The sequence below is a fragment of the Plectropomus leopardus genome, chromosome 3 (assembly GCF_026936395.1).
Source record: "Plectropomus leopardus strain MGB_pleo_1.0 chromosome 3, ASM2693639v1, whole genome shotgun sequence".
NCBI classification, from domain to species: domain Eukaryota; kingdom Metazoa; phylum Chordata; class Actinopteri; order Perciformes; family Serranidae; genus Plectropomus; species Plectropomus leopardus.
The window spans coordinates 15,269,129-15,293,983 of NC_142178.1; the positions used below are offsets into that span (position 1 = coordinate 15,269,129).

Genomic DNA, 24,855 nt, shown 5'->3' on the forward strand with positions numbered 1-24,855 from the left:
CCCTGTGATGGCAGGCGCAGCGTACTTGCATTAAGTTAAATCAGCTACAGCGCTAATAAAAATGGTGACAGTGATTGCAACCTTAGCAGTAGTCAGGGCAGCCATAGGCATAGATTTGGCAGGGATGCAGGGGACACGTCCCTCTCAATATTTAGAACATGCAGATTCGTCCCTCCCAATAGAGTGCCCCAGGGATGACGTTTTTCTGTAGGCCAACCCAGAAGCTAATGTTGTCCTTGTTCCCTCATCAAAAAGCCTATGGGATTTTTTCACTGGATTTTGGAGCATTGAAGAATATAATATCCATGTTTATCATACTTACAGGTTTTGTTCAGGAAGATAATCTTCACAAATGAACGCTACTTTCAGAAATGTTGACGCCTAAATCGCTAATCAATTTAATCGCTTTAATATTTTTTCGCAAGAAGAGAAAAAATATTGCTTGGCTAAAACGAACTACACAGTGGTTGCGTCTCTGCCGCTAAGGTCCTGTACAGTTCGCCGTGATGACGTTCTGTAGTCTCATTTAGCCATTTGTTAGCAACTGCCTTTTTTAAGAAACATAAAAGCCTCAGAGTTCACAGTGGGGTATTTACTGACATGATTCATGTCATTGAACAAAACATTACAGTCTCTTCATCTTGTGTTAACAACAGATCTTATTATTGTATTATCTTATTTCAGGCCTCTAAGCAAAAACCCATTTAAAAAAAACATTGATTTTGAGACGAGGGTCCCTGCTGCTGCTGTTTGGTATATGAGATCATATGTCACACACACATTGCTCAGGTCGTTTTGTTCATGTTTTTGCCATTTCATCACTAAAATGCAACTGTAGCCAGTATCTCACTATCTAACTATCATTACCTTCATCCATTTTTTAAAAAGCAGAAAAAGAATACAGAATATTTTTAGCTAAAAAGTGAGCCTGAAAAGCTGGAAATCAGAGAGAAAGTACAGAGAGCCGTTGCAGAGAGATGATACATTGTCTCGTCTAATCATTTTGGTATGAATCGGCATGTTTTTAGAAGGTTGCAGACCAGTGCACTGCAATGTCAGATTGAAGATGAAAACTAAGTGTAACGAGTTGACAATTCTGTCTGATGTCAGGCAAAAAGGGATGGACACAGAAATTTTGACTGCTCACTAACAAGACAGCATCTCTCATTCGACTCGTTGACACTCTCCCTTCTGTTTGAGTTTTTATCCTATCACCACATCAACAGAAATGTTTACCTGGAGGGGCAAACGGACGCTGCAGGTGAGGTGGGACAAGACAGAGACAGCAGGGAGGGACACTAACACAGCTCCAATCACATGACGGGGGACCCATCCAGAGACCATCAGGAGCAGGGTGCGGGTACAGTTCATCACCTCCTCCAGGTAGAAGGCCATACTGCAGGAGAGGAAATAAGGACTAAGTGTTAGGAAGACACATAAAAGGATGACTTTCCTGCAGCACAACTCTGAAGCAATATCGGTTAAAACTAAATGAGACCAAAATAAGAATCAAAAAACACAAGAGAGCAAAATCAAAGTCACACACAAAACAGAGTAAATAAACATGTATTATTTCTCCCCGTATTACTCTCACTCTACCCCCAGTGCTCTTCCTGCTCAGTCAGGAAAAAAACAGTAGCAGACTCTCAGCAGTCCTTAATTAAGACACATTATTAAAACACAACTATGCTGTCCATGTCCCAGCTAAAAGATGAAGATTTATTGCCCAATTTTCGCCTGGCAATACGTGGAAATTAATTTGTTTCCAAATGTTCTCCACTGAGAGAGATACATCAACACCCATAAACACACCACAAAACACATAAAACACATCTTAAGCATATTAAATACTGGAAACTCCAAGTGGACAGTTTTTTTTGGGGGGGGTAGCAGGGGGGTTAAACTTATCATTGGGCCAATTTCTGAGCAAATGTTGGTCTTGCATAAAAAAACTGGATGTGAGCCAGTCCTATCTGACCAGGGAAGTTAATCCATTGTGGTGTGGGAGCCAACCACCACATAAAATAATTTGTTTTGGTTTCAGTGGAGAGTTGTGATGCTATGGGATGGTCTATTAGTGGTTTCCAATCCTGTGCCACTGAGGCCCAAGAGATACATGCTTTTAATCCAGCCGAGCGCTACGGCAGTAGATTTGGAAACAAAAAGTCAGATATTCTTGGGCCCTGATTACACAGCACTGACAACAACAGCCTAAATGACATTTCACAGGCTTTTCAATCCTGCCAGGAAAAAAAATCTATGTAAACACAGGTCCTTTTCATGTTTTTTTGCAAAAAAGGCCAAAGTTTGTGTCATGATTGTATTACTGTGTGTAAATATGTCCTTCAATAAACATATTGGTTGAACCCTGTTTGATGCAGCATATGTGCGAGCACTATACTCACCGTACAGACAGCACCAGGGAGGCCAGCTCCAACAGGCCGGCCAGGGGAGCCAGCGCCAGGGCAGCAGGAGCCGGACAGCCCACTGTGGCCGGGCTCACCAGAGGTGGAAGGAAGCAGGCCAGTGTCAGGGCCAAGAAGACAAAACAGCTGAGGAGAACATCCAGGAAGGAACTGAAGGTGGAGCTTGCAAATGTCTGCACCTGCATCTGGTTCTTCAGCTGGAGGGGGAGAGAGATGTGAGAATGAGGAGAGGCAATGGCTCAATCTTCTGAGAAATCACGTCTGCTCTTCATACTGCACATACACAGGTGTTAGACCATCATTTAAGTGACTATTTTGGAGAAACTGCAGTTCTCCGAAGGAAACGAATGTATTCAACGATTACATTTTAAAATAGATTTGATCTGTTAAATACTGAATAGTATGACTCTTTAATGCACACACAATAAACCCCCAAAACATAATTTTGTTCAACTCTTTTTCAAAAGTCCAGAGTGTGGGGTTTAGGGAGATCTATTGGCAGGAATGGTAGATAATATTCATAACTATGTTTTCATTAGTTTTTAATCACCCGAAATGAAGAATCATTGTGTTTTCATTACAGAATGAGATGTTTATATCAATTAACAGAGTTAGTCCTCTAGCCTGGAGTTCATCATGTTGTTCTACAGTAGCCCAGAATGGACAAACCAAACACTGGCTCTAGTCAGGAGCATTCACTCTTTCTTATATTCACATTTTCACGTTGGCCACCATAGTTCTGCAACCTCACTGCTAGACGCCACTAAATCCTACGCACTAGACTTTGTATATACAAGCATGGGAGAACATCTGCATGCCTGTCTTGTCTGAAAGACTAAAACATAAACAAACATAACAACATCTAAGTAGTTATAATGTTACGATAGTAAAAATGTACTCTGATGAAAGGTGGCTAAATAAAACAAATGTTATTTCACTGCGTGGGAAACAGACTAAAAGCTAAATTTTAGACATTTAGACAATTTAGTTTAAAGGTGAAGAATAAAAATTAAAAATAAAATAAAATTGAGTTAAAAAAATTATTACCCATTTAAATTTTAATGACTTTTTTCCAGGTTATTTGAGTTACTGTGTTTATTACAAATTAACTGTGTTAAAAGTATGTATATACATATGGGCTGACCTTACTACAAGTTGCTACTTGTCTTTTAAACACATAATTCAACAAAACTACTAAAAACTGAACTGAAACTAATTTCATAAGAATAAGAAAAACAAAACATTTATGAAATATACAATTAAACACACATAAATAAACAAACAATGGGGTCTGTTTTTCAAACTTTGATATAAATACAAAAGTTAAATCATATTAAATTTGAATTAAACGTTTTCATTTTCACAACTTTGCCAGAGGGTCACAGCCAAAGACTGATCAATAAGTATCACTGCAGATATACATCAAATGAATTTAGACGTTTCAGTGTCTCTGAGCTCTGTAGTAACACTGTAGGAACAGCAGGGGGCTGCAAGGCTGCAAGGCTAATGTGGCATAAAATTTGGAAAACATGGGGGCATGGGGAAACTTTACAACACACCTTGCTCACCTTTACTCACATCACATGACAGTCAGACACACACAGACACAAAGCACAACATCTAAGACCCCCTGATGTATAATAACACTACTGTTTATCTGAGGCCCATGTGTGTCAGACCATAGTTTCCTTGTTGTATTATTTAATGTTTTGACGTGTGTTGTGCAATTTTTCCCCATTCACGTAATTGACAAAGCTCCTCAGAGGGATGAGAAAATTGGGAAAGTTGCTCAAAAAGTCCAGACACTATTTTAAATTTCATGCTAAGTAACAGGTAGGTAATGAAAAAAATCAAAATAAAGTTCTGATAGGTATGATAAGACCTAGAGGAGTGTGTGTGTGTGTGTGTGTGTGTGTGTGTGTGTGTGTGTGTGTGTGTGTGTGTGTGTGTGTGTGTGTACCTCCTCCTTGTAGCTGCTGCGGTAAGCCTTCTCCAGAGGTCTCTCTAGGAAATTGAGGCTGATCTTGTTGATTGGTGGCTTGAAAAAGTAGTCCTTCATCAGACTGTGAACCACAGAGAAACAATACCAAATACTAAGTCATACATTTTTCCTTTGGAAGTCAAATATTTCTGGAAAAAAAAATACTAACAAAATGCAACAGAATTGCCAATATACCAGTATTTACTTCTGAATGTACTTTTCCATCTATTCTACTATGAGTAGAACTTAATACATTGCAGACTGGATTTTTCAACCTTTTTCTTGCTTGTAACTTTGTTTAAAAGGCGTTTTCTACCATGCATTGTTTAATCCATCTGAATTACACTCGTTTGTTTGAAAAATGAGTGAAACGAAAATGATTATGGCCAATGTTTGCCTTGTAGCCTTTCTGTGCGGAGCTTGTGTTTCTTGTCAATTTGTGAAGACATAAAATTAATCCACAGGTCCTACTTCCTGCTGCTGTCAGACTGTACAACCAGCACTGCTCCCAGTAGACCACACACACGAAACAGATTTAAACTAATGTGCAACTTATCACAATGTGCATTTATTTATTTGTAAATATTTTTTTTTACTCTTAAGTCTTGTGTCTTGTTTTTCACTTTTTATATTGTTTGCGCTATTTATCTTGTGCATGCCTGCTTTGCTTAGCTGCTATAACAATGTAAATTTTCCCATTGTGGGACTAATAAAGGATAATCTTATCTTATCTTAAATGTGCAAGTGACCTCTGTAATGCTGTGTACTGTATGTTTATATATGTTTATATGGCATATGTTGTATATCATATCATGTTCCTGTGATAGACTATCGGCTGGTGGGGATAGATACAAAGGTTGAAATTAAATGTATAGAGAGGTCTTGTGTCTTGATCTTTGTGTCAATCATATAATTCACGCTCACTAATTTAGAAAGTTTAAATATATAAACATAAGATCTTCTTCATGACCACATGGATCCCTTCACCACTTCTCACTGTCTAAACTCTGATCACTCACCTTTGATTGGTCTTATCAGTTCATAAATTCTACCTTTAACCCCTACACTCACCTGTCCTCCCTGATAACATCCACAAAGTGGGCGTCACTCTTTTCTCTGAAGTTCTTGGCACGCAGCTGGATCAAGGCGGAGTGGTCCATTCCCGTACCCGCTGCCCCTGCGGCGCCAGCCATGCCTAGACTGGTGCCAGTCCCCGTGCTGGTGCTGGTCTTTTTCTCTTTCTCCTGGAGCATGTCGCACAGGGAGCTCTGGCTGGCTCGCACTGGGTCCTCTAGCGGGGGACTCAGGAGACCGTTGGCTGCCCTGGGGCTGTGACCTGGGATGAACTGGATAGAGAGGAGGAGGTGAAAGAGACAAAGAAAAAGAGAGGGACAAGATTCATAAGACAGAAGGGAAGAAGAGCCAAGGAAAAAGTCACAAAGAACGAGGGACACAGGGTACTGTCACTGTTCATGCCTGTGTGTGTATGTGTGTGTTGTACCTTGGCACTGCTGGTCTTGTGCTCCTCCTGGCAGCCGTTCAGCACAGCCACATCGTCACCCTGCTCTGCCCCCGAAGACAAGACCACACTACGGGACACACAGGGAGGCTGGAGAGACAAAAGAGCAGAGAGTGTGAAGAGGTTGACAAGTAAAAACATGTCAGATAGAAGCAGTTTGAGATATAGCAACACTTAGATAGGAGTGTCTGAGTGTGGACAAAGGACTACCCAATTTTTGGCCCAAATATCTGGGTGTGTGGGTCACATTTGGGAGTCATGCAAAAGGTGTAAACAAAAGAAAAGTGAATGCTAAGTGAGTTGTTGGGGGGAGGGGGGGTAGGCGGTGGCGGCCTTTATCAGCATCAGGTTAGAGAGGACCACCATCAGGTGAGGGAGAGCCCCGAATCCCAACGCCGACAGTTTCAGCGTCAGGCGAGAGGGAGAGACATCGTTTGCCCCGGACCTTCAGCGTTATGTGAGGGAAGGCCCGGTGTGCTTCCAACTGCTTGAAAGCAGATGAAATGATAAATGTCCTTACTGTGGAAGATATTAAGATTTGCCTGCACTGTGCTGCACGAAAGGTCTTTGAAAATCACTTGAGCTGCAGGTTGGCTCAAGAGTTTGTGACATTACACAACTTGTGACAGTTTTTATCATAATGGACAAATTACTATTATTATTTTATAATTTTTTCTAGCTTTTAAATTTATAATATAATTTATTTTTATTATTCATTTTACATATTATAACTATTATTATATCTGAAACAGAGGTAGAGCATGTTAACTCAAACAAATATAAGATTTAAGATAAATGTTAAATGACATTTGTCCTCTGCAAAAAAACAGCAAAAAAACAAAATAAATAAATATATAAATATCCAAATCCCTACACTGAAAACTGAATACCTACCCAATGAACGAATATTTAATTAGCCGAATATTTGTGTCCAGCTCTAGTTTTCAACCACATACAGAATTTGAAATCACACAACTGTCATCATCACTTTTTCTACTGACAGAAACCGTCACAGAACAAACAGCTCAGGTATTTATGTTTATGTTTCACCCTCAACTTTTTCTCTCCTCCCACTTACCCCGATCCTGTCTGGAGGTTGGTGGGGCAGCAGGGGCTCAGCAGCCTGTGCCCCCCCAGGGATGAGGTCTGGTGTGCGGGGCTGAGGACAAGAGGACAGGCTGACCCCAACAAAATCTCCACCCGACAGTCCCATCTGAGAGCAGCCACATGGCACATCAAGCTCCATTTTCCTTCCCGAGATCAAATAGGTTTTCAAACCTGAGAAGAAGCACAAACACAAAAATGTGATTTTTATAGTTTTCTCGGTTTGACTTTAAGGTGAGTCCATATGCTGATTGTTAAATCTGTCTGCGATCTTCTAATTTATCCATATAAGGCCATATATAGAACCTACTTGGTTGGTAACCATGGTAACACATATGCTTGCCAGTGTGGATATTTTTCCGTGATTAAACCTGGTAAAACTGCTCTACATCTGACTCTAACCTACAGTGATAAGCCAAGACGCCTCCTTTTTGTCACTACTTTTTAGTCATTATTCATAATAAGTGGTTGATTTGTGGGTAGTAACACCAATAATCAGTTAATCTTTGTGAGCTCTTTGTGACACCAGAGAACAGAAATATACACATTAAAAGCATTAAAGTGCTACATAAACTTTGATTTCCCATCATAGGTCATGATAATGCAGAATGACAATCAACAAAACTGTCCAATGGACGAGTTACCTGTCAGTCTAACTTCATGTTTATTCCTCTTGATTCATTTCCAGAAAGTCAGCAGAACTAAAATTCAACACTGTATCATTTTCCCAGTTAAACCAGACCAAATGAACCAAACTACAGATGTGAAAGCACCCTGAGTCACAGGGAAAAAGAAAAGAACTGTAGTGCACATAAGAGGCGGCAAAATGTTCCTAAAAAGCAACATTTTTACGACTCTGAGAACACAATCCTTTCAACAACACAAGAGTCTGGACCACCACAAAGTAATAAGCAATTTGTTCACACCAAACATCCACTGGGCAACAAATCCTCTAATGTGAGGATGTGTGATGGTTAACAAACATTGTCATACATCAACACATTAGAGCTATGCTACATTGATGGCAACAGAAAATAAATTTGTTGTTATATTACATTAAACGGAAGGTGAAATTCCACAACTTTTCAAAAAACTTTCAATGACTTTTACTAATTGTGTGTACACAGTTATGTTCAGGAACGCTAAAGACCGGCTGGTTTAATGACACTCCAGACGATGTGACCTCGGTGATATTGAGAATGAAGTTCATTTTTTGTTTCTTTGCCCTGTTTATGATGATTTGAGGGATGTACTTTCTACTGAAACGTCATCAATTTATGCCAATTTCTTTTGGTTCAATGAATATGAGAAATTTGAGTTGTGCTTCAGGAAGCAAACCTTTTTTGTTGCAAATTGCATTGCTTAAGCCTGGGAAAAAAGCAGCGTGTTTGGTTTAAGAAGGAGTTGTAAAACAAACTGTAATCTTTGTAATGAAAAGTAATGTCATTAATTATTTGAGTTTTCAAACTGTAATTTTCGGGGTCCTATAAACCCATAAGGGCTGGGCACATTGTGTGCATGACATGAAAATAAGAGAAATCAATTAATCAGTCAATCAGTTCCATGATTTTTTTCAGGCCTGGAAAAAGTGATTGTGAAATTCCAGCTTTTTCTTGCAAATGGCTACCCTGCAACTCTAATCTGATGCTGAAACAATGAGTCAATTTACAGGACAATTAGTAAAGGAAATTTTGATAAGTTATTGTTTAAGACAATGACAAATATTTAACACGTGCTGGCTGTAACTTCAAAGATGCTAAAATTAGCTTGCATTTCTTTGTTTAATATCAATATAAAGTAAACACTGTTGGATTTTGATGAGACTCCAGTAAATCTGATTTGAAGTCTCACAGTAATTAATAAATTCTGAGTGACAGGCATTCATAATTTTCGACCTTTGTGTGAAAAGAGTTTTTCACTTGTTAAAATAGTGGTGACTGCTTGCAGACGTAGCCATCGCCAGCCACTCTTTGTTGATACACATATACACACACACTGACAGGCAGGTGGTAATGCAATACTGGGTGTTTCACCAACTGTGTTTGCACATCAGCCCAGAGCTCTGTCCATGTTCACACTCGTGTAGGGCCAACAAGGAAATATACAAACAGTGGATTAGAGTAGTGGCCCATAGCCAGTCGCTATCAGGCTGTCCAAACACACAGTAACCTGGCTAGCTGGCCTCTTTGTTCAAACAGCTAGAGGTGCTAACCTTGTTAGCACGGTGACGACTGAGGAGCAACTGTAGTCCATGTAGGAACCTTGTCCAGACGTCTTTATTGGCTCCCTGCCACTGACTGATTGATGGTGTAACATTTCATTGTTATGTACACTATTTACTCTAAAAAGAAACCCCTCGTTTGGCGTCCTGCACTGTGGGTACGAGTCGTCTCTAAAGCACAGACTGAAACCAACTTTCAACACTATGTCTATGTTTTTGTAGCCACCCTGCTGCAGCCCATTCCTGCTTCAGTACACTTTTAAGTATGTGAGATAAGGGTTTCCAGAACAAATACATTGTATTGAGGTAAGCCCCGCTCAGCTCTGTCTAAGATTTTGTAAATACTGTTCAGGATAGGATTTTTTTTTCTGTAGATCATTTCTAAATAACAAATATAAAAATAGAAGGTGTTTCCTATTTTAGCTTTGTCTTAGTCATTAACAAATTCAGTGTTTTGTATCGTCTCTTTATTTAAAGGTCCAGTGTGTAGGATTTATATGGTATAAAATATTCATATTTATGTTTTGATAACTTTATAACCACCTGAAAATAAAAATCGCTGTGCTTTGGTTACCTTAGAATTTGCTTCTTATAATCTAAATACGGAGTGGGTCATCTTCGATGGAGTGCCCCGTGTTGTTTTACAGTAGCCCAGGACAGACAAATCAAACTCTGACTCTAGACACGGCCATTTGAGTTATCGCATCGCACAATAGTACATGAGACAGATTATCTATGAAAAAAATTCTTGTCCCTCCCCCTCTAGTGACTTTTGAACAGCGGTCAAAATGTCGTACTAGGCAGCGCTGATCATATATGAAATAAGATATATATATACAGTATGTGTGTGTGTGTGTGTGTGTATGCATATTTTTTCATATAGAAGAGTCATCTTATGTCATGTTCCTTTTTTGTCCTTACGTTTTGTTATTCATTCAGCTTTTATTTGTCCATCATGTGACTTTGTGATCATTTGTTACTGGGTCCTGTCGCTATATAGGCTGGGCTACATCCACAATGCATGTGTTTTTGAAGCCCTGACGAAGGCCAGTGTTCGGTCAAAATATGTTGGCTTTTTTAATGATTTAGCCACCATAATAAAGGTTTTTTAAATGTAAATCCTCCTCGTTTTTCACATTTGCATACTTTTGGAGTACTTTGTACTTTGGAGATTTCCCTCTCGCCTTAGCCTGTTGTTTCCCATCTTCCATGAACACTCAATGCTATTTCGTGACCTATATTTTAATTATGATCCACAGAGCAAACCAGTCAGCTCTCTTGTCTTCATGAAGTAAGATTTGTCAGAAAAACATTTAAGTGTACTGTTTGGCTGTAAAATGAGAAAATATGTGATCCAGCCGCCATGCTGAAAACAGTTTAGTGAATAAAGCATTGCCCTCAAGCCGAAGCACATTTACTTGTTTTTAACCCAGCATCTAAAACAGCTAATCAGTACACTAAAATATATTTCTGAAAACATTTCAAGCGAGAAATGGGCAATGCAGTAGCAGAATTTTCATTCATATTTGATTAAGATCACCCTGCCTAGTTCTTCAGTTTGACTGCAATTCACAAGCTGTGATTGACATGATTGAGAGCTGCATTTGAGATTCCTCCACTGATTGGCTGCTTTCACTCAGCCGGCAGACTCTAGCAAATGCCACTAGAGGCCCAGAGAAGAGGAAAAGGATGCTGTTTTTATTTTTTGTTTTTTACAGATTATCTGTCTCATGTAACACTTTACAGATGCGGTGACAGTTACAAATTATTACTACAAAATTATTTTCATAAAAACTACCAACTGCTGTTTTAATGATGATGATGTTTTACTTATAGTCTAAGAAAAGTCGCATATGAAGCCCGAACTGTGTAAACTGCAGCTTTTATTGAGTTTTGCATATACCCTGGAGATGTTTTCTATTTAGCTTGTATATTATCTGGCATGAACGAGCGCATGCAGCAGGGAAAACATATTTGTAAATATACAAGTATAAAAATGACACATAAAATAAGTAGGGTACTTGAAATAAGAAAGAACCTCTGGAATAATCCCTTGAAATAGCTGATGCTGCCCCCCTCAGACACAAGAACAGCGAACTTGTGAACTCTGTTCCCTTTTATGCATAGTGTGAAGAAATACTTCATAACCACATCCAGATACTCCTCACGGCCCAGCAATCTGTCAGGTTAACAAGCATGTAGTTCCTTATTCATCAGAAAAAAGGGTGAGATATGTAATGATGTGTCAACCTGCTTAAGTGTGACTGATGAGCATCCGACCCATATGTGAAAGCATGTGCGTCAGTCTGATGCTGAGGGGGGTGTTCATAAGTCGGTTTGTGTTCTACGGAATCTACACACACACACACACAGGCAATTTACTCCCACTCATGTCTGGATGTATCTACAATTTTAAATTCTCTCCGTCTCTTTTGACCCTACCTCTCTGTACAAGTTTCTCATTTTCCTCTACTCCTTCCATTTTTAAAATTTTTTTTTATTTTTTTTTTTACAATTTTTTAAGTTTAAGTAATTTCTAAAAAAAGCAGCTGTATTGATACAACTGCTTCCATTTTTGTACAGCTTATGTAACTGCTGTTCACAAAACACAAAACTGATCCCATTATTGGCAGAATTCAAGTCTACGTCTATGATATGGTGTAGGATCGTTTCATGGATACAGAGTTAATCTGTCCTAAAATGCAAATATTAAAAGATGCAGCAAAGGTTAAGTTTTCCGCCGTGGAACCAATGGGCATGACTGAGTTTCACCACAGCGTTCTGTTCTGCTTCCCCATCTGCATAAATAAAATAAGTTATGGATGCGTAACTAACAATGAACTTATCATGGGAGTCTGGAAGCACTGTGTGTCTTGTTCCGTGCCCTGGGACAGTGTCGACTTGGCAGACATCCTCAGCCTGAAGGCCAACAACAGCCCTAACTTAGGGTTTGAGTCCTTTGCCAAGCGGGCGACAAAGGCCATTTATGAGATTTCAGCCCACTCACACAAACTTAGATACACACACACTGTCACGCAAAGTTTCACTGCTGTTCTCTGCTGTTCATTAGCTCATAGGCAAGTGTTGTGTACCCCTAAATTGTCTTAAAATACAAAGCCAGTACATTTTATTACATAATTATCTTATAGAATAAAAGCTTATTTTGCTTCTTGATTTTTCTCTTTTTGGTGACTTTGAAAATTTGTGTTCCATGGGTCTTTTTTATGACCAACTTTTTGACTTGTCATACCAGGAAAAGCACAGGTGCATCAAACAGCAATAAAGGCGGCTCTGTTTTATTCAAGTGTCCCAGTACGACAGCAGTGTGACAGTGAGTAGGCATGAACAAGACCAGGACCCTTAAAGTGAAGCAGAGAAATGGAATTCATCCAACATTTATTTTATCTACTTTTCCTGCTGCAACATGTCAAAATGTGTTCTGTGAAAAAGGCCAATTAGAAGGACGCCAAAGTTTACACAAAAGTAAAATCTCCAACAAAAGCAAAGGTACACAGTCTATGGCCACAGCCACATTAGCATGTTTTCATTTTAAAAGTACTTGTGAAAAAATTCTGGAGGGTATGGAGATCATTTTCATTTTAAAATGCAGTTTAAAAAAAAATAAAAAGATCTCCATACTTGTGAGTTTTAGCACCATTTCAGGATGAATCTCTGTCCATATTAACACCCTTGAAAACACATATCGCATTAACATTCCTGTAAACTTGGCCTGCGCGTGCAGATGTTAATGGGAAGCAGATTGCCTACTATACAGTTCATTGATTAGTTACAAGAAATACTGCAGAGATGTCGAGAAATAAGAGACTTCTTTGTTTCGACCGATGATGAGTCAACGTGGAAGAAAGAATACTGGGAGTCATCGAAAAACAAACAGGGCAACATATTGGAGCCTTATCGGCCAGGAGCATTGTTCATCGCCGGGGGTAGTCATGGCAATGGAAAAGGAGTACTCACAAAAGAAGAATGAAATCACCAGGTATGTAGACCTAGTTAAAATGTTTTGGCTTGATACGTTGTGACTGATGAGACCCAGTCAGGAAGCAATGTGGGTGTCTACATTATTATTACCAAAAGTTGCAGATTTCGACTGTCAGTTTTTCGCTCTGCAACCCTGCAGTTATCAAAGTAAAATAAATAAATAAATAAATTAAGTAAACAGCATTTTCAGAGGTTTCTGTTTTAACGGTTCAAATACACAGGAGTGTTGACACTAGGAGTAAAAGTAAAAAAAGTGATGCATATTGAAATGGAAATATTTTATTGTAGATGTATTCTGTGAAGCATAGTCTACTGACAACACTTTATGTGTGGATACTTCATAGTCCTTTGTGCATTAAAAAAACTCATTCTCTGTGTTTTGCACAGTCAGCACCTTCTAGTGACTGTGATTGATCTATAAGACTCCCAAACTTTGATAACATTTTTAAATCTCTGTAAATATTATATATGTATTCTTACTTCTAGTTTGCTAAGATCAACTGCCTAAGTGACAGATGACCCTGAATTGAGTTACTGTAATGTGTTGATTTTTTTTAAATTATTAATTTCTTTTAAATGGGACACTGCCTAAATTAATAATTCAATTAATAATTATTAATAATGTTATTTCCATGGCCTTGAAAAGTTCAACCAATATCTCTGAAAATGAGGTACTCTTTTTCAAAGCCAGAAACCACAGAAGTTAGTCTCAAACTTGTGATGTCATAGAGTATAAAATCTGAAGCTACTCAACTGACAATGAATGGGGACCTGATTTTGGGGGACCAAAAGTGTTTGTTTTCTATTTTTTATATTTAAATAAGATTGATTCTGTTGTAGTGTTTTCTGAAACATAAAATGTCCCCAAATACTCAGCATCATCAAGAACATGTTTCCCAGTTCATTGTCGATGGAGCAGCTCCTGACTTTACACCCGATGATATCACAAACCTGAGTTTTAGCACACACTTTTTGGTTAGTTTTAGGAATAATATGTATGAATACTGAAAATGGCCGTAGTTCCCCTTTAACTTTCATGCCAGTACAAGGCCAGTAAGCACTCTAGCTAGAGTTGCAGAGGCATACAATGACTACAGACACTTATCTGATGATCTCCCTTCTTAATCTCGTATGCATGAGAGGCACAATGCTGATGAGTTAGAGGCGGACACAGAGATAGCGAAAGCAGAGTGGCAAGCGGCGAAGAGATGGCGAGGGGGAGGAAGAGACCAAGAGTACTTTGAAGGTCACTGAGTTTAGCATGCCTCGCATAACCCACATTCCTTGTCTACTTCCATTTCAGCTTTCTAACTTTATCAACAGCTCGCTCTAAACTCTAAAAACAGGCCTTGAATTGTGAGGGCGTTTAAGGGCTTGACTTAAGAGATACTGAAAAATTGTAGCTTTCAGACAGTCAGCTGTACAGAGGGATAATGTGTGTGTGCATGAGTGTCAACTGTTTTGTAGATATACAACAAAGTGCCACACGTACTGTATCATGTGTGTTTATCCAGCATTGATCCCCTTCTGCTGAGTTTGTGCAGCTGAAGTCATTGAAACACACTGTAGCGCCTTCCTGTGTGTGTATATCTGCACGTGTGCGCACGTGTGTGTGTGTGTGTGTGTGTATGTGTGTGTGTGTGTGTGTGTGTGTGTGTGTGTGTGTGTGTGTGTGTGTGTGTGTATGTGTGTGTGTTTGTGTATTGATCTTCTCCAGCTCTGTAAAGGCAGCACTCTGGGAAAGAAACTGACACCAGCGCTCTAAAGTGTCGGGGCAGCTCAATGGTTTTTATTCATTTATTCAGACAGCTGGCTGAAGCAGAGAGGGTTCAGCCGAGGACAGCACCCAAAAAAACACACACCTAGTCAAACAAATGCCATATAATGTGTATATACACCTTGTCATGCCCAACACAACCTAAAGTACATGTGATAATAGCAAAACATGACTTCGATGTGACTTCATCACCTTGATATTTGTGCCTGTTATCAGTGCTTGTCACTTAATTTACTTAGAGTAAGTCAGCTGTGGTGATTTTCATGTGCATTTTTTACACTTTCACACTCTTTACGTGCATTTGCTGCCACAGAAAGTGCCACTGTTAAATGGCCAAAAACGTTAGACTTACTTTAGAGCTGATGTGGACCAGAACACAGACTTTCTTTCAACCGGTTCGGAGTCAAATAAGGTAACAGATGCTAGCACTCTATGTGGGATCAAATCAAATTGGAAGCAGCACACTGAGGTAACAGTTGTTTTCTTGATCAGAGGTTGGACACATTCAAATCGAGCTTCTTTAGGGTCTACTGCGGCCAAGCAGCAACGTTTGGGGCTTAAAAACAAAGCCAACACTCAAGTGCCAAAACCTGTAGTTCCTAAAATGGCCACTTGAGGCTGGCTTCAAGCGTGAGTAAATCCCCGTAGACCTCCATGTTAAAATGCCCAATTTTACAGCAGAAATAAACATGTTAACAGCCTGGCACAAAAATGTTTTTGGTCTCTATAGCTTATTTCCCTCTTCATGACAACTGTACAAGGCGTGAATTTTTATATAAGCCACTCGTACACTTTTTTTTTTAGGCTTAATGTTATGCACAATTATGGGTGTAACCGATTTGAGTGATAGGCGGGTGCTGTATGTAACTTGCTACCACGGCGACAGCAATGTAACCATGGCGTAACCCCAGATTCACAGAATATAAGCACAACTGTAGCTGTTGGTATTTTAGTGCGTTTTCAGTCCATTTAACAAAACTAACTTTTGGTCTCCTATAAAAGTCTTGTTTGGTTGTACTGAAAGCTAAAATTAGCATTAGCATAATCACAGTTAACCATAACTGTAAATGCACCATGCGTTAGGCTTAGCTCCACCCTCTTGTCCCACTATGATAACTTCTGGCTCTAAAAATCCAAAATTGGCTAAGCTTGGGACTCCATAATGACAATCCACAATACAATGAATGATGTAACATTAGCTACGTCCATTACTTTAGACAATCCATGGTCTGGATCCATTTGTTTTTCTGAGTCAGAAATACATTTTTAAGCTTGTGAAGCCCTCGTCTGCACATAAAACACACACATAGACACCTGTAGATTTACACACACATAAAGTAGGCATTAACTATTATACCCCTTTTAACTAACAGACCGTCTTGAAACAGTGGTACCATAACACTGAGAAAATTATAGACATTATTTTTATATTAATCAGTCAACTCAGTGAGCCCTGTGTGAAAGCACCCAAATTTCTGTCTGCATTTGTTTATTTAGGGTTTCCATTTAAATTGCCACCCGTCAATCACACTGATCGGCAAAAACTACAGTAATATGTAGTATAATAAAGAGTATTTCAATTGTTTATTGTCTTTATTGTCTAATTTACTTGAAAAGTTGCATGTGTGCTTTCGCGTGTGCAAAATAATATGAAAATAGGAAGAAACTAGGAACAAAAGCTCTGTAATATACTCCACCTCTCATGTAAATAAATGTACATTTTTGTTGCAGCTAATGTATTTGTTCGTGTGTGTGTAGATATGTAGAGTCCACATACAACCCAGACTCCCAAAGAAGACATCGCTGTTATACACAAGACACCCTTTCCAGGAAATATGCAACATCTGCTTGTCTGAGACATATAGTGATATATCGAAATGAACACACACACAAAGTTGGCATTTCCTGCAAGTATGACTCATCTGAGGTAGTGCAATGCAGTGTGATCGCCAGTGCCCCACATATCTTCATTTATTAGAAATTACCAACAATGTGCAAACACACTCACATACAGACTGTATGCACTCGGCACTTTCATGAGACCAAATGTAAAGGGTGTATGCACGTGTATGTATGAATGAATGAATGAATGAATGAAAAGGATGAATGGAGAGGAAGCGCAGCTGAGTTGTGACATTCCACATGTACACCCGAAGACCATACACACCATAGACACACACACACATCCAAAAATTACTCTGCTATGAACACACTACCAAACTCACAACCGCAGCCGTGCATAAAGATTCAAAGACACAACCATCTGGTGAATCAATCGATCACAGAAAATAACCCTTAAATAATTTCAATTACTAATAACCGTAACCATTTTCAACATTTCTTAAGTAAAAAATAAATATGTCAAATATTTGTTGCTTCCAGCTTCTCAAATGCAAATATTTACTGTTTTATTTCTGTATCATATTCTTTAAAGCAGGTTTTTTGGATATGAACAACAAAGAAAGTGTTTTAGGCTCCGGGAAATTGTGTTGTCCTTTCAAATATTTTGTGGCATCATGCAGAATAACCAATGGATTAATTAACCAGAAAGTTGCAGGCCTAAAATGCCAAAACATTCTTACTCCCATCTCGTCAAAAACGGTAGCTTGATCAGTGGCCCTACTATGCTATGTCTAGGTACCCCTCTATTGACAGTTTAGATATGTCTGTTTCCATGGCAGGGCCCTTCTTTGCGAAGTTTGCAAGTTCTCCCCGTGTCTCCTCCCACAGTCCAAAAACATGCAGCTCAGGTTGATTGGTGACTCTAAACTGTCCTTAGGTGTGACTGTGAGTGTGTATGGTTGTCTGTCTATATGTGTCAGCCCTGCGATGGTCTGGCGAACTGTCCAGGGCCTTCCGCCCGATGACAGCTGGGATTGACTCCAGCCCCCCCGCGACCCTTACGAGGACAAGCGGTTACGGAAAATGACTGAATGAATGTTTTCATGTCAATCTCTGCTCATGACTTGTCAAAGTGGCTTTAAAAATAAACTTCCATCTTCAAAAGTCATGTAGGTTTCACCACCTCGACTACTTTAGGTGTGGGCAACAAAAAAAATTTGGTTAGGTTTAGTCAAACACTTGGGGTTTTAGTTAAAATAACTGTGTTTGTTACAGTAACTGAACAAGGTTGACTTTTGCTTTTATGTTGGATATGAACATCTTCCCCTGGATAGGCAGTCTGCTGCCCTTTAGGCCGTCTCCAGTGGCCCTGTGTGCCTTCGACAAAAATTATATGGAAATAAGTGCTTGTAACATTTTAATTTTCATCATCATTGTTGTAGGCCTTTAATGATTCTTACATTGTCTAGTTGTAAAAACGTGTAGCCTATGTACCAAGTAAAAAACATATATATATTTTTTGTACATTTCATCAACTAAAATGTATGTTGTATGTCTACAGCCCAGCACCTTTCCCTCCAAATTTTGCTGGACCTCAGTAACAGTAACTTGTCCTAAGTCTCCCTAGCTTGGCTAGTGATAGATTCAAAATCCAAAAAAGGCAAACTCCTAGGAAAAATTGAAAATTTAATAGCGCGTGGTCAGATCTGTGTGCATTCACAGCCAAACCTTGAGTTAATGTAATGTATTAAATAACCATAAATAGCCCACTGCAGAGCAGCAACCTTGTGGTAAAACATATTAATGAATGCTGATTAAGACCTATTGGTGATTTTGATAGTTTAATTTAGACTTTAGAGGCTTTTTTGTTTATTTTGATAGTAATGGTTGCAGAACGATCTAATGAGTGAAAGTCCAGTGTGTGATTGACCCATCCGCCAACCCTCCATCCCACCCTGCTCACGTATTCCTGCTCTCTTTCTACTATGCTATTGTTGGGGACGGACTTACATGGGAGCAACTCGAAAGCCTGCTGTGTCTCATACAGACGCTGTAAGGGTCCTTGTGTGTCAGTTAGACAACACAAGGGCCACTGATCAGGCTGCCTTATTTGACACCCTGATTTGCCTTATGTGAATGATCCAATAGCTTTGCGTGCCTGCATACGCACACACTCTCACCCTCTAACCATACCACAACACGCACACAAACTGCTGCAAGACAAATCCTCTAAAACGTTTGTGTGCAGACCCACACATGAATTAACACACTCAAATATGTGTAATTAAGCGTAGACACACACGCACCCTGGCCCTGTTCAGCAGTCCCCCTGTGAGAGTGTCGGGCTGAACATTTTAGACTAAAGTTGACATTTCACAAAATCCCCACAGGGCCGTCCCAATCCGGACTCTGCACTTCCTGACAAATGACCTTTGACCTTATGGCAGCTTCCAAGCTCATGATCAAAACCATCCTTCGTGACCCGAAGGTCGTCGGCTCCCCTCTGATCCCACACAAAGAAAAGTGAAAATGTGTGTGAATATTAAAGAAAGAGGGAGACATTTAACACGCAACATTTATTCAAATTAATTAAGCATCAAAGTCAAATTATGTCAACATCAAACTGAAGCAGAAAAAAGAAAATGAATACAGACAGTGTCTTAACCTCCCCGTCTCTCTCTCAGCTTCATCTAACCTTTTCTCTCATTCTTCACTTTCATCTCGCTGTTTGGAACAGGCAGAAAATAAACAACCCCAGCACTAAAAATAGACTTCAACTTGTTTTCCCTTTTTCACAGACTTGGCCTTCCCACTGTCCAACTTCTACTCAACTATCACTCTAACCTTCGCCTTCAACTCTTTCTCTTTTGTCTTGCCAACGCTTACATCTCCTGCAGCCTCTCACTACCTGTCTGTTTATGTAGCCGCTCTGTCTTGTCTCTGCTGTCACGTTCTCTCATTTTTCAGCCGTCTTCCTTTCGCATAAACCTTCTCCCACCGGTCCTTTTTTTTTTTTCTACCCCCCTCCTCTCCCCTACCCTCCAGTTTTCTCCCTGGTCAGCGGCGGGTCTTGAGAACAGGCCTCGTGCAATAGCAGATGCCTCCATATTTGGACACGCTGAGGGAACTGAGGGATGAGGATCTTGCATGATCCTCCTTCAAATACCCTCCCATTCCTCCCTCACATCCATCCATCCCTCCTCCCTTCCCGCTTGTGTGCCATCATTTTGTCTGGGGAGCTTCTCACTTGCTCCATCTTCTTTTTTCTTTCCACCTAATTTATCTCTTTTTTAAATCTTACTCTGGGGATTTGATTAAGCATCTACTGGCAGCCTCGTGCATCAGACTTTCTAGGTTTGGGTCAAACACAAGACCCTTGTCACATTATCCCAAGGGTATCAAAGACTCGTTCTAACTGGAACCAGTTCCAAAAGACTGAGAGTCTGGAACGAAATGAGAAACAATACAAATTTATGTCTGCCAAAATTCTGGTGACAGTTAAGGTGTTTTTAGGGGTGCTTCATACATATTTGGGTGTCTCTCTTTGCTCAAATAACACAAGAACTGGAACAAGGATAGAGAAAAGGAGAATTGGCATCAGGATTTGTAAACTCGAAATGTTACCCAAACTGTAGACCTCTCTCATCTTGTCTTTTTCCGCTAACATTACATCTGACTAATGGTTAAAGGATACTTACATCCTTTGTTCATCATTCACCATCTGTTTGTCAATGGCAAAGATCCTACAAGTGCGTGTGTGTATGTGTGTGTGACATGTAGTGCAGTGGGTTGACAGGAACAGTGACGCACTCCGACTGTCACTGCGTCACTCTGATAATCGCATACGCGCACACGCACACACACACACACACGCACATACACAAACACACACAGCTGTTAAAAGGCATTTTAGTGTCTCTCTTCACATAGTTTCTCTCGGGGAGGCTGTTGCTCAGCGGCAGAGGACAGTCCTTGAGCAAGAGATGACCAACCTTGGTCCGGCTGCAGAAGGGACGCCGATGACGACTGACATATCACTTTTTTTTCATGCATGTGCACACTCTTGGTTGCATATTAACTCTGAGCATGCTGGTAGGTGAACTCTGCTTGGCATAAAAACACATACGTATAAGGACTTCTCTTCATATAACGTGTTTTTAGGGGTTTGCTAATGCACTTGAATGAATCATGCAGTCATTGCATGTTGTGATTCATTCTGCTGTATGCCATAGATTTGTTGACCACTCACATACACACACACACACACACACACACACACACACACATCCACACACATATACACACAATCATACCTCCCCCGCTGCCCTAAGATTGACTGTGGGAAATCCTTGGGAAAGGGTCATGACCAGAAAACATGCTCCTTCTCCTGCTTTCCTCCTCTCTCCCTCCCTCTTCTGTTCTTCCCTCTAATGTCACACAACTCTCTCTTTCCACAGACCACCAGGGAATAGTGCTTTACATGCTGTTTATAGTACGACTTCACTGATACAGGTTTTTCAGAGCCAGTACTTTGGACTTTTTGGACCAACAATTCAGATATTGTATGTGTCAAATGCTATTTGAAGACAAAAAAAACCCCAAATTGTTTCATGCTTAAAACATCACTCATTTTAAGCGTTTTATCTGCCAATCACAGTTGCCTTTAAAGTGCTATTGCCATTATGTTATATAGCGGGTTTTTTTTCCAAAAGCATAGACATCTCCCCATTTAATGCATGTGTGTAGCTCCTGATTGTGCATGTGTGTATTTCAGGCCTGTGTGTACATGTACCGTAAGTGAAAAAAACAGAATTTTCCTCAGGGATTAATAAACTGTCTTCTTCCTCCAAAAGCCTCAGACATACATTAAAACCTCAGACATACTTTCTGCGTTGAACATCGGCTCCAGTGGCATGGAGGGACAAGCAGGTCCACTCATACTACAGCCGAGGGTCCACATTGGTCTGGTGCTCCACCCTGCGCATTTCCTAATCAACACTCATTTCAGTTGCCCCAGTTGTCTTTTTATTTATCTAAAGGTGAATTATATAAACATTAGTAAGGGTCGACAGATTATCGGCCTGGTCGATTATTAGAGGCCGATATTTGACCTTTTGCTGATTATCTGTAATGGTGTTTTATTTTAATGATATTTATGATATTTCAACGATAAAACTAATAATGGATAAAATGTGTGCGTATTACTCTCAACCTATACCTGGAAAGGCAGTCTACAATACATGCAAAGAAAATTTCAGCATGGGAGTAACTTTTACTTTGTAAAACCTCAGGGAGATTTCTATTCATTCATTTTTTATTTAGATTTTCACTAGACTTTATTAGTTGCATTAAGTTGCAGGGAACTTGCTGTATATGATGGTGAAAGTTTTCGGTGAAGTTATGATTTAACATTTTCTAAAGGCATTTAGATGTTGTCTTTTGTTTGTTTTTTGTTTTGAAATTGTTATATTCCAAATTTTAATTTTTAACAGAAACATTTTCATTTTTATTGTAAATGCATATCTGTTCCAAATATCAGTTTTCGGTGTCATTAAGTACTAATAAAGAGTACAGGTATCGGCCCTGAAAATTCAATATCAGTTGACCCCTAAGTTTTAGTAATGGCAGCTTTTCTATAACAACCTCTATTGACAACAAACATTCAACATTTATCTTCTACTTCTTGGCAAACCAGCTTGAGGTGCATTATGCTACCAACTGGACTGCAGCACGCACAGTCGTCAGGTTTGCTATATTAACACCTAAGCATGTAGTCCGCACAGTCACAAACTTTGGGCTGCACACCAACATCCGGCTATCCGTGCGTACCTTCTCAGCAAGAAGACAACATTTACTTTGTGTCACCCAAAGCGGACCAAACAGACATGCAGACATGGAAAATATAAAGCTGCCTTTCAAACTTTACGCCTCCGAGTCACTAGAGGACCTGTTTCAAATCTCAATATTTATTACTTTGCATACTAATTTTTCCTCTAAAAGTAGCCTCAACTGACCAGCATGGACTTCAATCACAAAGCTGATGGTAAGCAGTAAAGTTGGTACCCCGCAATCAAAAATATTGATTTATTGATGAATAATAATTATTAATGCTTAGAACAGTTTTAGTACTCATTTTTCACAGTATCGATACACCGGTTGCAGCTGAGCTTTCTCACTCTTTCTTATTGTTATGTTTACTTCGGTCATTCCGCTCTTCTCTGCTACTAACAACGAAAAGATGTCGTTATCATGTAGCCTAAATAAAATGTTAGATTGTATACCCTCAATTATACATTTTTTTTACCCTGTGGTAATGTAAATATTACCAAACATCAATATTTTTTAAAGGTATTGTATCAAATTTGGAAATTCCAGTCTGTCCTTGATGACACTATTAGAGATACAAACTGTTTTGCTCTGACTATTCTCCTGGAGTCATTCTTCATACAATTACTAATCGAAATAACTTCATGTTGCTTCTGTGAGGCCAAAGGGCATGCTGGGAAACAGAGGAAATTATTGACTGAACTAGGCAGGTTAAGGGAAAGTAGGCACACCTTTTAAGTGATGCACTTTGACTCACTGACAACTCCCCTCTCCTCAGTCACGAGTGACTCCAAATGAAGTCACACACACATTATGGGAGACGGTATGAATAAACAGTTAGACTGGTACTCCCATCCTCCACCATAAAAAAGGCCTCTGTGTGTCTCACTTTATTTTATTTGACATATTGGGCTTTTTGATTGGCCAAGTCTCATCCATACTTTGCCCCACATTGGCTATTAACTCTCTTTCCCTCTCTTATAAGCTCTTTAGCTTTATAAACCAGTGCAAAGGAAGCTCATGGATTTTTTAACAGGCTTGAGGCCACGCTCCGTATATATTATTCAGAGCAGCCGTTTAACACAGCACCGCTCCAGCATACTTGAGTTGGCACACTGACTCACACACACACACACACACACACACACACACACACACACACACACACACACACACACACACACACACACACACACACACACGTGCACACACAAACAGGGCAGTAGAGACAACCAGCTGCTGTTGCCACACTGGCACATACAGCTGTCGTAAACGTGGAATTCATTACAGTTGTCACAATACACGCAAAACAGAATAACTACAAGGTAAAGGGAGACATTAATTTGGCCTTGTGCACAAATCCAACGTTAACCCTCTGAACACGGATATACAGCAAATAGTAACTGAACAAGAAATGACCCCAAAATTAGCATGAAATTAGTAAAAAGTACAAAAAATTTACTTGAAAATTACCAAAAATTACAGGGAGCCATGAACCAACACTGACACACACACATGTGATTATTGACCCCTGCTATTCAGACACTCATACAATCTGTATGATCTGGTCAATCAGTGACAGTGCAACAGGCGTGTCAGATAGGCCCAGAAAGTGAATAATCAGGACTATCCAGCATTTGATGAGTAGCAATGTGCATGACAGGACAGAAAAAAACATTTTCCCAGAGTTACAGCATTGCAAAAGTAAAGACAGTTTGCTCACTGTGGCCTGGTGGGCTGAGCTACTTCTTGCCACATAAAAGCAACGTCTGTGGCTCGAATCTGGCCACAGACCCTCACACATCTCTTGTCTGCCTCTGTACTGCATGTAGGATTTAGGGGAATTGATCGTTTTCACAGAGCATGGAAAATATGCTTATGAGAACACGTTTTTTGGTAAGCATGTTAAGTAAAATGGATAGATTTTAAGATAATATAACAATCGCAATGCTAATTTCCGATAGCTCATTATTGTTAATTCCCATTAAGTGCTAGTTATTTGCCACATGGTTTTAGCTTTAGATTCAGAGTAAGGTTTATTACCATGTAGGGTTTCACGTACACTGATTTTGCCTTGGTGTTTGGTGCATAAATGAAGCATATTAAGAGGAAATATAATTAAAGGCAAAGCACTGCAAAATTCAAAAGCCTAAATATAGA

General features: G+C 39.6%; 1 protein-coding gene across 2 annotated transcripts in view; it reads right to left on the minus strand.

Moving 5' to 3' along the window:
- The window catches only part of adcy9a (adenylate cyclase 9a), a 54,664-nt gene that overhangs the window by 13,683 nt on the left and 16,126 nt on the right, over nt 1-24,855 (minus strand). For both annotated transcript variants that reach the window (XM_042484702.2, XM_042484701.2), the window contains exons 2-7: nt 7,005-7,204; nt 5,909-6,016; nt 5,479-5,753; nt 4,387-4,489; nt 2,406-2,623; nt 1,237-1,396 (exon numbers count right to left, since the gene is read on the minus strand). In XM_042484702.2, coding sequence (XP_042340636.2) covers nt 1,237-1,396; nt 2,406-2,623; nt 4,387-4,489; nt 5,479-5,753; nt 5,909-6,016; nt 7,005-7,204 — 1,064 coding nt within the window. The remainder of the gene's footprint in view (nt 1-1,236; nt 1,397-2,405; nt 2,624-4,386; nt 4,490-5,478; nt 5,754-5,908; nt 6,017-7,004; nt 7,205-24,855) is intronic.